A 13,516-nucleotide genomic window follows, 5' to 3' on the forward strand; every position below is an offset into this window, starting at 1 on the left:
CAGTGTTAGGAGTGTTAACATTCCTTTAGGAACTCAGCTGCCCTGGCATTGATACTTTGCTAAGGGCAAAAGACATTCTTAGCCTGAACCCCAGGATCCTGTGAGTCTACTTTAATATATAAAAGTTCCTTTGGAAACTCCCTTTATCTCTACCCCCCAAGATATATGTTAGCAATCATCCTCCAAGCATATGGCCCCCGATACACATCTGAAGGGTCCCATGACTGAGTTTTTATTAAACAGTAATAAATCACCTTTCCTAACAATTGCTAGTCCAATCAGATTCCTAGAAACCTTGCTTCCAAAATACCTGGGAGACTTGTGCTTTCCCTAACCCCCTCCCAAATTCAGAGTACATGATCAGTCACCCCTCAGAACCCCAGCACAGCTCTTTCTGCCCACGGGTCTTATCCCCGTGCTTTGATAAAACCACCTTGTAGCACTGAAGACTTCATAAGAATTCTTTCTTGGCTGTAGGCTCTGAACTCCAACACTTCTACATCAATTTAATTATACACCTGCCACACTCCTAGGTATCCTGTATGTGACATACAATAAGGATTCACTAAATGGCAGTGACCCTCTCATCATCATCATTATTATTACCACTGTTATTTGTATGTACAGTGTATAAGGAGCAGCAGACTGGTAAAGCTCCTGAATTTATTCATTCTGGACCCAATTTCAGTAGTGAGATGTTATACCTCATCATGAAGGACAAGGCAAAAAAACCTTCCGATGAAACAGAATGTTATGGTCTATTGCCAAGACTCACTGGTTCATAATCTTGTCCTTTCATCAACAAGGTGAAAGTAACTGGTATTTAGCAAAGCATGGGATCACACAGCATTTGCTATTTACAAAATCCACCCAAATTGGCCCCAGTTTAAAAAAAAAATCACTATTTGAAGCTGTAAACTTCAGTGACTTGGAAAATGGGAATCTGGTGTAGAAGTCTTTTTACCAGTGGAGAGGAATAAAACGGTGTATTTGTTTACGTACCTGTGTCTCTGTGCACCTGTATATATGGAGGTGTAGCCATTATATTCATTAGGAATCAATTTTAGTTCCAGGTTTTCACAGAAAAGAGGAAAATCCTAGAGCCAGAGAAATAAATCACCAGAGGTACCATGCCTTCAAGGACTTACCCACACACCGGGGTTCTAGGCCATCCCACTGGGCGTTCGCTTGGCACGTAAGCTTAGCACTTCCTTCTAGTGTGTACCCTTCATCACAGGTAACCAAACACACTGTCTTGTAGGACATTTCCCCAGTGGAACAGCTGATGCGGCCATGTTTGGGCTGGCGGAGATGAGGGCATGTTCGTACTATATAAAATGAAAATAACTAGGTCACATTTTACTAAATAAACACAAAAATAGTAAGTTTAAATAATGCCTACACATTGAAAGCAAGAACATGCCTTTTCTTAAGATGGCAAATAGTAAATAATGCACCATTAGGTTTTAAGCTAGTGTGGGACCATTAAAAGCACGTGTTTCACCAGATGCTCTGCCCAAGCAAAATCACTGTGGTTGGCCCCTGCCCACAGGTGGGACACTTAAGCTATCTAAGGAATCTGGTCATAGATGGATGCTGACACCTGTAGATTGGAGGTGGCTGACAATGGGAGGTCTCTGTAACCTTGGCTAGGCCTTGGCTGTGATTTTCCAAGCTATAATCCAACAAGGATTGTATGAATGAATCCAAAGGCTACAAGGAGTCTGTTTCAGGACAGGGATTCAGGTTCATGATTAAACCATTCTCAGGTCTCATGCATATATGGGTATATCCTGGGCCTCTTAATGGTCCCAGCCTCCACAAAGCTGCCCAGCCTCTGCAATCTTAAAAGAGAGTATCCTACTCTCTGATCATAACTCTGACCCTTTTAGCTTTTTCATCCCTTTCTCCCAAGACACTGACTGCAAATCCTAGCTCATGATGCTAAATTTTGACTTAATTCATTAAGATTGTTTTATTTGTGCATTTTTGCTGCTGTGGCAAAGACAGCTAGCTGCTTACCCAGTAACATTCTTCCCAGTTTTATTCAGCATAGAATAAACACAGCTAAAAGGTAACAATTGCCCACCGCCATTGCAACAAATGATAGGCAATGAGCTGTGAACTGAAGTTGGGTGGTATATATGGAAAAGTTTTGAATGGAGACTCTCACTTGAGAGTGCTTTTTGCCTTCCCCTCCTCTTCCTTCTTAGTCCTAAACTATGGACATGAGGGATAGTACCCTAGCGTATTACAGTGTAAGTAGAGAATACTCCAATAGGATAACTATCATGCCCAAAGATGGTAGAGCAAAAAAATAAAGAAGCCTAGGTCTCTGATGACAATGGAGCTATCACACCAGGTTAGGATTACCTGCTTCTCTTCTACTTTTAGATGAGAGAAAAATAAACTCTTAATTGGTTTAGGACGGTACTACTTGGATCTTTGATACCAGTAGCTGTACATAAATCCCAATTTCCTGTGCCCAGTAGCCAATCATTTTTCCTTTGCTAATTTCCTAGGGAAAGATCTCTCCCCTCTGTCGGCTCATGTGATTTGTATGTGTTCCAACCCTGCTCAGAGGTAGAGCTTGTGGCCTAGGATCATATTTCCCTGGTCTGAGAAGTGAGCGGGTACCACTGGGGACACGATTCCTTCATCTATCAGCTTTAAAACCACCATGAGAGAGCAGCCAGGCATATTTACTAAACTCTTGATCCTGGAAATGCTCCCCATGCCTCAGTCAGCCTCATCCCCATCAGTCGAAGTGCCACAGGGTGTCTAGAGAAACATGCATTTTCCTAATACTGCTAATTCTAACTCCTTAGCCTCAATACTACATCACAGAAGGTCCAAGAGGACACTCGGACTGTCTGCCTCTGCAGGTCCCCCAAGCAGCATCTGTGCTCTAAGCTCTCCTAGCAAGATCATCCTCACTGCCCAGCCCATCCAAATCCCATAATGTGTTTTAACACTATGACATCCTATACTCCTGTTTCTGACACTCTCTTAGGATGCCCAAGGCTCCAAAGTTATCCCTCATCTACCAGGGTCACTCCCATGTAGTTCTAATCCAAATCGAATTCACACACTCTTGCACCTGCCCTCTGGAATACATGATCAGTCTTCAACAAATCCTCTCCTATCCTAACCTTCACTTGCCAACTTTTCTTTCACATTCTTATTCTAATCAAAATCTCACTGTCTCTATACCAAGGCCTGCAGGTGAGAGAAGTGTCCTCTTTGCTCCTTGGGACTTCCCAGATTTTTGCCTCTCCCTTCCTCTTTTCCTTCTAAAACACTTCAGTTCCCACAAAATGTCATATTAAATACTCAACATCTTTTTTTCCCCCCCAATTCCCTGCTGACCTCTGGGCCGCTTCTTCTTCTTTTAAGATTTATTCTCTCTCTTTCTTTCTCTGTTTCTCTCTGTCTCTTTCTCTCTCACGCACACATACACACACACCTTGGTGATTTCATATATTCTATGTAGAAGATCATTCCGGGCGTTCTCTTCGTTACCTCCTCTCCTCCAATAAACATATCCTTCGCCCTACCTCAGCCTCCCTTCCATTGCCTTATCCCCTAGGCCTTGCTATCATCAGCCTAAGCAACCCACTCTCTGACAACAACCGCCTCTCTCCTTGGGTCACTCCTGAAGGACTTCAACTCCATCGATTTCTACACCCTCCTGGGATCTCCAATATTTCACATGTTCTGTGGACAAAATTATCTCTAAAGAGTTACTCTTTCTACGCCCCTTTTCCTCCAGTTCTAGTTTAAACTCACTCTGGGATTTCCAATTGGAGGAAGTATGGAAAGGGTAAAGGAGAAAGGAAGTGGGAGAATAAGCAAAGAGGAGGAGAAAGGGAAGACCAGGCAAAGGGAAGGTGGGTAGAAGAGGAGGAGGGGAGCGGAGAAAAGGGAAAAGAGTAGTGGAAGGACAGTGCAGAGAAGGGAGGGGAAGCTGGAAGATGGGGACGGAAGGTAAAGGAGGAACCGGAGGAAAAGGGCAGAAAGGGCTGGGGGAGGGAGGCTGTAGAGCCCCGTGGACATTTATCCTTCCAGTCAGATGGTATGTACATCCCTGTCATAAACAGAGATACGGAGAGGAAAAGAGAGTACATTCCTGTTGGATATGTGAAAGGATGTTCACATATACTCATTTGCTCACAGATTTAATCCTATAAGCATCAGGCATAGCAAACACACACACACACACACATAACCTCTGCAAAAGAACAAAGTTCTATTATCAACAATAATACTTATGTAACACTAAAGGCCAGAAGAAAACATGGCAATTTCTAGATATATTTTTTATAATTTTTAATTTTTTATAAACATATAATATATTTTTATCCCCAGGGGTACAGGTCTGTGAATCGCCAGGTTTACACACTTCACAGCACTCACCAAAGCACACACCCTCCCCAATGTCCATAACCCCACCCCCCTTCTCCCAACCCCCCCTACCCCCAGCAACCCTCAGTTTGTTTTGTGAGATTAAGAGTCACTTATGGTTTGTTAGATATTTTTGAACAAAATAATTTGGGACTCAAGAATCTGAGGGGACTCTGGGTATGATATTTTTTTCTTCTACATTTCTGTATTTGTGAATTCTTCATATCAAGAATATATTTATGATGAAAGCTTAACTTTATAATAAGAGGAAAGGAAGTTAGGAAAATTGTTCAGTGCATATTCTGCTGAAGTCACTGTCTGGCAGGATCTATTCTGAAGGAACCCATTCAAATGATATTAGTCAGCAGAGCATAAATATTGGGTGCATTAAATATACATATTTAGGATTGATTATTCTTAGAGAAGATTCAAGACTCAAATTAAAGATTAAACCATAAGCCTTAGCCTTTCCATCCCTGGGATGACTTGGACCAAAGTCAACTACTGATGACAGATGAGTAGATATATTTTGCCTTCCACATCTAGATTTTTATTGAATGTGTCCATTATGTAAGTAAAATCATTGTTGAGTGTATCAGGTTCACAGAAGTGATTTGCCTTCCATATTTTGACTTTTATTAAGTGTGTCCACCATATGTGGCAGAATCCCAAGTGACAGGTGGATTAAAAAGGTGAACAGATAAATTCCTATGATCAAAATATATAGGATCCGGAAAACCATATTAAACAACTACTTTTAGATGTAATAAGCTGCCAAAATCACTCCGGCTTTCCAACTCAAGATGAAATGGATTTGCAACATCTCTCAAGAGTACTGACAGTAAATTAGAGTTGGTGTTTCATGCACATACAAATTATATTGTTTCTCAAATGCTGGTTTTAATAAACTTTCATTGCTCCTCTGGGAAACAAAGCGTATGCAAGAATTCCTATTTAGTGCTTAAACATCTTATATTCCTTTTTAACCAAGAATGTTTTTAATAGAAACATGCTTATTTATTAGTTTCAGTTAATTTTTTTTTATTTCAACAAGCTGAAAAATTCGCACAAATGTTTCTTGATGTACATCCATGTTAAAGCAATCCTTAAATATTTGTTTGGTCTTTTTAGAAAATAGCAATTTACTCCATCAAGAAAACAGTCTAGTAAGAAGTAAACAATGTGAGAACTGCTCTGGTTCTCATTTTAAAGGCTAATTGGATTTTTTCCCCCCAGGTAAGCAGTTCCTGCCAATCTCCAAATTGCAATAGTATCTATACTGAAAATAAAATAAATCTGATGTTAAATGTAGTATTCTCATTGTTGTTTGGAGCATTTTCTCAGGGAAAATTCTATTACAAAATTTAATTTTCTATGATGTTGTGGTTTAGTGAGTCATCATTAGGAAACCATAAAAAAATCCTTACAAGTTGAGAAGTAAGTGTATAATTCAGATAAAATTTTAAAAAGAGTATAAATGCTTTATGATGAATACGGAGGAGGAATAAGACTCAAGCCTATTATTTTCAACACTATAAGACTTTAACAATGCAACATGAAATTTATAAAAGTCTATATCTTACACTGATCTTTCATTTCTGTTTCAGTTTTGGAAAGATTTTCAAGAAAAAGATAACATAACTAAAATGGTACTGTTCCTACAATTAGATTTAAATTAGATCCTAAAACACTGTTTTCTCCATGTTACCCGCCCTGAGACCGAAGCGAATCCCCATGCAGCTGCCGTATTTCACCGAATCCCAGATGCTCCAGTTACGAGGCACACCATTATTTTCTGTGCCACTAATAAAAAAACAATAATATCTGTAAAAAGACTTAATGCCACTGATTTTAAGGTGCATCTTAGCTTTTAGAGATGTTAAAATGTGTGTGGGGGGGGAATGTTTTAGAATTAAAGAAATACAGAATATATTTCAAAGAATAATATCTCAAGTAACTAACTTTACTGAAGATGAGCTAGAGGAAGGGATTAAGTATCTTCATTTGGGACAGCTCTCTACGCTGGTAAGTTAGGCAGCAGCTTTGGGGATGAAACACAGATTTTAGTTAGAGCCAGGATCCCATTTCATCTCTCTTTTGATTAAAATTATTATATTTATATTGGAATATCAACTGAAATTGCATAAATAAGAACAGGAATTTTTTTTAATGAAAATGCATAATGGAAAGTGACACAGGCAGACCACTGACATACCTCCTTATCAGTGCATGTGTCAATATGTGCATTTGCCAAATTCACATTCTTGATCATTCACTAGAGGTATCACCAAGAATTGAGAGGAAGAGATACATTCTGTGCTCATAAAAAACTAACAGTCGAGCAATGGTGATAGACCAGTTGTTTAATAAAAGTTAAATGTGTTGGTTGTATTATAAAACATTGGTTAAGCTGGGAAATAGGCTGTCAGAATCCCCTTACTGTATGCCAGATGAGAGTTAGTCAAAAGATGAACCTGTCCTGGATTTTAGAAAGCAGTAAGGGAAGCAGTGGTCACTGCAGCCAGACTCAGTGATGGACAAATGTAGACAAGTCCCATGGGTTCCAGGTTGTCTTTGCTCGCCTCCATTCCAAGCCTCAACTGCTAACTCTTGTTGACCTAAGCAGACTCCAAGATCACTGCCAGGTTCTTGGCTGTGGAGCCACGGGGTGTGCTTATACACAAGCAAAGATTCTCTTAGACCTCCTAACACATTCGGCTTGGCCTCACAGGCTGAGTTGGTAGTAACACCTCTGATGCTCCAACTTCTCTTCTAGATCTTCAGGTTGCCAGTTCTTCCAAAATTGTGTAAGGTCTGATTACTAAAATTAATCCCTTATCCCGTGATACTCAGGGTGACCAAGCTCAGGGTGATCAAGCTTCCCTGACTGACCCCGACACACACATAGCACAAGGCCTCTAATCCGGGGAGAACAGATTGGTGGACATGCATACAGAAGTCAGAGATCATCCCACCCAGGCCGAGAAGTTTGATGACAGCAGAGGGTTTGTATGTAGGGACTCAGAGCAAAGGCAGGCCTATCAGACACTCAGAGCTGTGGGAACAACCTGTCAAAGGATGGCTTCCTGAGAGGACATGGCCATTTCTTATGGATTTAGTGAAGGATCTGAGGCTATGGACTGTGGAAGGCAAAGAGGCAGGGGTCTGACCTTATCCTAAAGGGGTCGTCTACTTGCTTCTCTCACTCTTCTTTGGAAGGCCAGTAAGTGGAAAGTTAAAATGTCATACTTTCCATCCTCTGCCATGAAGTATGTGGAAGAAGGAGTAGAGATAAGACATAGCTACAGGAATATATCTAAGTGGCTTTCTATGATTCACTTTTTTGGTAATGGCATGTGACTTTTTACCATTGGAGACCGTGGGACTGAAGATGTCTTCCCTTGGCCTTCCCACATAAACAGTAGCTTGTCTGAGTTTGGAAATCTAGGGTCTGATTCTTTTCTCTCAGAATCCTGGCAACATAATTCTCATCTCATATCTACAGTGACTAAAAAGAGGCTCACGTCTGATCCTCTTTCCTTTGTAGATAGTGTTATTTATTTCTAACTGTGAAACGGAGACAATTTTCCATTCTTCCAGGGCATTCAGATATTTCACTAAGATTACTTCCAGACATGGGTCTGTTTGCAATAATTCTTTTTCTAGCACTCATTAAGGGATGTTAAGCTGAATATCAAAGATGTTAGTTGTGTGTAGTTTCAAGATTTCAGCTTGCGGATATACCCTCCTTTATTCCATTTTCTCTCTGGATTCCTAATCCGAGAAGAGTCCATTGCCTGGGATGATTCTCATACACTTTATTCCTTCACATTTTTTTTTTTTAATCTTTGAAATTCTGCTCTACTTTTAGAAGTTTCTTGAGTTGGTTTTCTGACTTATTAATTTGGCTTTATGTTCAGTCACTGTGTTTGTAACCTTTTTATTTTTTTTCCCTTCAGAAATCCTTTTGTTTTCAGATTTCTCCCATTTCTTGGCATCCTAGCCTTATTTAGCCCCGTGATTCCATTTGTTTCCCTTTTCTTTCAGGCTCCCCTTGTATAATTTTGCTGATTTCTTCTTTTTTTGTAGATACAGAGAAGGATATGGATTGGGACCTAAGTTAAGCAGATTCGTATGAATGGATAGGTTCAATGTTGGCAGCTGATCACCACAGTGGTGGGCTCCTGGGCTCACAAATGACCTGAGCCTGAGTGGGTCGCCTTCCCTTATGGGTACAAGAGCCAAGAGGAAACTCCTCACCAAATTCCAGGGAGCTATGTCATGTGGGATCCTAGAGAAGTCAAATCCCAAAGTGTGGTACCAAAAGATGCCTGAGGGATGTGGTGGGGATGAGATTGCCATATTTTAACAAGACAAACAAACAAATAAGGAGATCCAGGTAAATTTGAGTTTTAGAAAATCAGCACCTCATTTTTAGTATAACTAAGTCCCACACCTTATATGGGACTTAGTTATACTAAAAATTGTTGTGTATCTAAAACCCGCATCTCCCTGGGTGTTCTGTGTTTCATTTGGCAACTCTAGGCAGGGGATAAATACTGTATTCAGAAGCTTGATGGGAAGAGATTCTCAAGTCCTTCGGCTTACTCCCCTCTTTTCTTAGATACCTCTCTCTCCCAACCCTACTTGTGAAACCTGGGTGGTTCAGTCAGTTGGGTGTCTAACTCTTGGTTTCAGCTCAGGTCATGATCTCAGGTCATGAGATAGAGCCCAGCACTGGGCTCTGCACTCAGCGGGGAGTCTGCTTGAAATTCTTTCCCTCTGCCTCTTCCCCCACTTGCTCTCTCTCATTCTCTCTCAAATAAATAAATATTTTTAAAAAACTGGACTCATTAAAAAAAAAAAAAAGACAGAAACCTTAGGAAGTTGTGAGTATGCAATAGTTCTGAGAAGTAGGAAAAGAGATCTTGGAGGTGGTAAGAGCGAAGGTAAACTAACGTACTGTTCCATCTGATTTTTCTCTTTTCTTGATGTGAGAGCCTTAGGTTCTACTTGAGGTACTATATGTCCCTGTTTCTGTTGGGCTCTCTAGGCTCTTTGGGATCTCATTTTAGCAAATTCCCACTTTCTATAGCACACTATCTAATCCGAGCAATGGCTGGAGACATACAATTCAGCTCACCAATCCTGTTGTGGGACTGTGGTGTGGTTCCCAGTCCTCCAATGATATTAGTCATCAAAGCCCCCATTCCCAGCATTCCAAAACTCTCCTTGGCACCCTGCCTTTGCTGCTTAAAATCTGAGGTTTGGATAACCTGTACATTTCCTTCCCAGGAAGGGCCTTTCTTTGCTCTTTGCTTGTTCATAAAAGAAACATAAAAGGGATAGTTTATGATGATGTGGTCAATTGAACTTGGTCGTTCTGATTTCAGATGTCCTATAATCTTTTCTTTCTGTGGTCTGTGGTCTATGAAATTAAAAGAAACAAAGAACTTCACTGGTCCATTAAAATTTAAGTCAAGGAAATCAAGCAAGGCAATCAATAAACAATGTGAACCGGCAGTTTGCATACCTCTGCAGGAGCTCTCTGAACCGGACCACAAACCAGTGGGTAGACACAAGAGGATGCTGCTTCCCACGAGGTCAAATCCAGGGTGACATCGGACCCCACAGGCTGCATTGAAGTGGTTGTTACAAGTGTTCTGGATAAAGTAACCATTTTCAGGAGGCCTCAGGGCAGGGCAGTGGACAACTAACATTTACAGAAAGAAAATAAAAAAGCAAAATAAGCCTTTGAAGCAGTATCCTTTTCTTTGTTTGTTTAAGAGGACACTTTAGACACACAGTGAAATTACCCACATCATTTCTATTTACTGCATTTCAATTTCTAAGTGCATATTTGGAAGAGGAACCCTTACATCTCACTCCTATTAGGTATGTATTTACTTCCAATTAAACTTTTTAAACAGACTAAGTCTTTTTTAAGCTTTAAAATGTTTTATTTTGATATTATGTGGATATGAGATTTTCTAGTTCTTGATATTCGTATGTCATTATTTATTTTCCTTCTTAATTAAGGTGGCATGAAACAAGGAATAAGTCCAATAAAGTACATCTGCTGCAGATTCCACAGCCTCTTGTACATGCTACAGGTTAATTAAATCAATTTAACTTTTGATATGAATACTATCAAGATACCATATCATAAAAATATTCTCTTTAAATGGATTTAAATATCACCAGAGCCAAAACCAGCTCATTTGTTACCAAACTGTTGTTAGATTTGTGGCTTTTAAGTTCATATGAGATCTTTTTCAAGTACTAAATCTTTCTGGTTTTATGGTTCTATCACTGCCAGGGTCTTGGATCCAGTTTCTCTGGAGCAAGATTATAGATGTGTGCAATGATAAGAAATGCTACTTAATAAAAACAGAGAACTTCTCCTAAGATTAGAGAAATGAATATTAAAGATCACTTAAAGTGAATTAGATGGAAACATCAGCATCATTCCTCTCAAAGAGATCAGCTTTTATATTTCCTATCTGCCAGATGTGGGAGACTTACCTTCACAGGTCTGGCCAGATGCCCGATATCCCTCCTTGCAGACACAGTCTTCCGGAGATGTACTTCCAGGTGGAGAAGTATGATTTTCATCAGGACATGGAAGACAAGTGCCGATTCCTCCTGGAGAACCTTCTGGTTTGTATGTCCCAGATGGGCAAGCTGGGGAAATCCATTTTATATGAATTAATGATACATGAATTGATAGTTAACAGTATTTTTGAGACTAGGAAGGCAGGAAAAATACTTCAGCAGAAAGAGAAGATTACATTAAAGCATCACAGTATTAAATATTTAATTATCATTGAATTATTCTTATTCATATTGATGAGTATTTCTAGCAAAAGTTCAGTAAATATTTGCGCAGATCCTCAAGAAGATGCAAGACAGCGTGGTCTCCTTTAAACAGAAGTTAGCAGCTGTAGGAGAAAATGATTAAGATAAACACACAGATGGAGAAGAAAATACAAATTGTAACAACAAAATTAAACTTGTCTTTTGAGACAGTAAAAAAAAGCCATAAAATTCCAGAACAACAGAACTGAGTAGACCTAGGAAAAGTACTAGTTGTGATAGTAATGCAAGAATATATTCCTTACTTGAAGATTTTGCAAAATAAAAAAAAAAAAAAACTCATCAAGTTTAGGCAAAATTAATAAAAAGTGATTTGACATCCAGGATAAAGGAAAATCAATCATCTAGGAAAGAAAACCAAAATATTTATAAATGGGAAAACCAAATTAATATTTCATTTCTCCTGTGCAAAAATAAATGGCAGGAGAAAGAATGGAAGTAAGATATATAGGTATGTGGAAAAATTATTATGAACCCCAAATCTTGTATCTGGGCAAGCTATTGGTAAATATGAGGAAGAGAAAGCCATTGAAGGGGGGCCTAGGTGGCTCCATTGTTAAGCGTCTGCCTCGGGCTCAGGGCATGATCCCAGGGTCCTGGGATTGAGGCCTGTATAGAGCTCCCTGCTCAGCAGGAAGCCTGCTTCTCCCTCACCCACTCCCCTTGCTTGTGTTCTCTTTCTTGCTGTGTCTCTTTCTGTCAAATAAATAAAATCTTAAAAAAAAAAAGAAAGAAAGAAAGATAGAAAGAAAGCCATTGAAGGATATGCATGGCACCTGGAAATAAAGACGCACTTTACTGACTGAAAAGAAATCAAAATTAAAAACTCAAGTATGGGAAGAAATGGTTTTTAATAAACTGCTTGAGATTAAGAAACTAGGAGGACATATAGTATATTCCTATACATCTTGCTAAAATTGCAAAAACGAAAAAAAATCAAATAAGTTTCCTTCTTAAAAAGAAAGATGTGATTGAAAGAAGAAAATAAGCTTTGCACAATATAAAAAAATTGGGAGATGAATGGGAAGAGAACAAGGGAGAGTTCTCATTTCTTTTTATATACATCAGTATGATAAAAATGAAAGAAAAACCGAGGGTCACATTTGTGCATTAAAAAAAACACAAATAACTATAACTAGAAAAAGAATACGTAACCTCCAAATCATTGGAAGAGGAAAAATCCCAAAGAATGAAGATAGGAAAACATTGGGAAAATAAAAGAAATAGCAGAAAGAATGAAAAACAAAACAGCATAAACTGGGGCATGTGGGTGGCTCAGTTGGTTAAGCTTCTGCCTTTAGCTCAGGTCATGATTCCAGGGTCCTGGGATCAAGCCCCGAATCAGGGTCCTTGCTCAGTGGGGAGCCTGCTTCTTCCTCTCCCTCTGCCCACTTCGTTCACTCAAGCATTATCTCTCTCAAATAAGTAAATAAAAATCTTTTTTAAAAATCATAAACTAATATAAGAAAACCCAAAGATATCATCTATAATAAATAATAACCATGGGTTAATTTAATCCTGTTGGTAAGATACACACCTAAAATAAGCTGACTCACAGGTAAAAATAAGTGGATGTACAAAGATACTCTAAATATGTTTTAATATATATATTAAATATATATTTAATATATTACTTATATTATTATAAGTATTAAAATTATACATTATATAATTATATATTACTCTATTAATATATATATTATATATTATATATTATATATTATAATATATGACAAAGAACGAGAACTAGAAATTTCTTACAGAAAAAATGAAAATAACCAGTAGTCACAGAATAAACAGTTTAACCTCACTCATGATAAAGAAATGCAAAGTGATAGCTACTTTTTAATTTGGCAGAATTTTTTTTAAAAGATTTTATTAATTTATTTAACAGACAGAGATCACAAGTAGGCAGAGAGGCAGGAGAGAGAGAGGGGGAAGCAGGCTCCCCTCAGAGCAGAGAGCCTGATGTGGAGCTCGATCCCAGCACACTGGGATGATGACCTGAGCTGAAGACAGAGGTTTTAACCCACTGAGCCACCCAGGCGCCCCTAATTTGGCAGAATTTTTAAAGCATGTTAATACCGCTGATTGCCAGTAAGCAGGTAAGCAAACAGGTTCTCTTCCTCTAGGACAACTGGAGGGTAGACATCAAAAGCCCCAAAAAGAGCTTTCCTTTTAGCAAAGCACTTCACTTCTAAGAATTTGTCCCAAGTGAAGGTTAATAAATAATTGT

At 39.0% G+C, this 13,516-nt stretch overlaps 1 protein-coding gene across 3 annotated transcripts in view; it reads right to left on the minus strand.

Moving 5' to 3' along the window:
* Positions 1-13,516, minus strand: part of SVEP1 (sushi, von Willebrand factor type A, EGF and pentraxin domain containing 1) — a 181,881-nt gene that overhangs the window by 114,782 nt on the left and 53,583 nt on the right. For all 3 annotated transcript variants that reach the window (XM_082696828.1, XM_082696827.1, XM_082696829.1), the window contains exons 4-6: positions 10,930-11,088; positions 9,938-10,117; positions 1,149-1,328 (exon numbers count right to left, since the gene is read on the minus strand). In XM_082696828.1, coding sequence (XP_082552954.1) covers positions 1,149-1,328; positions 9,938-10,117; positions 10,930-11,088 — 519 coding nt within the window. The remainder of the gene's footprint in view (positions 1-1,148; positions 1,329-9,937; positions 10,118-10,929; positions 11,089-13,516) is intronic.

The sequence above is a fragment of the Mustela nivalis genome, assembly GCF_964662115.1.
Source record: "Mustela nivalis genome assembly, chromosome: 13".
In the NCBI taxonomy this organism is placed as follows: domain Eukaryota; kingdom Metazoa; phylum Chordata; class Mammalia; order Carnivora; family Mustelidae; genus Mustela; species Mustela nivalis.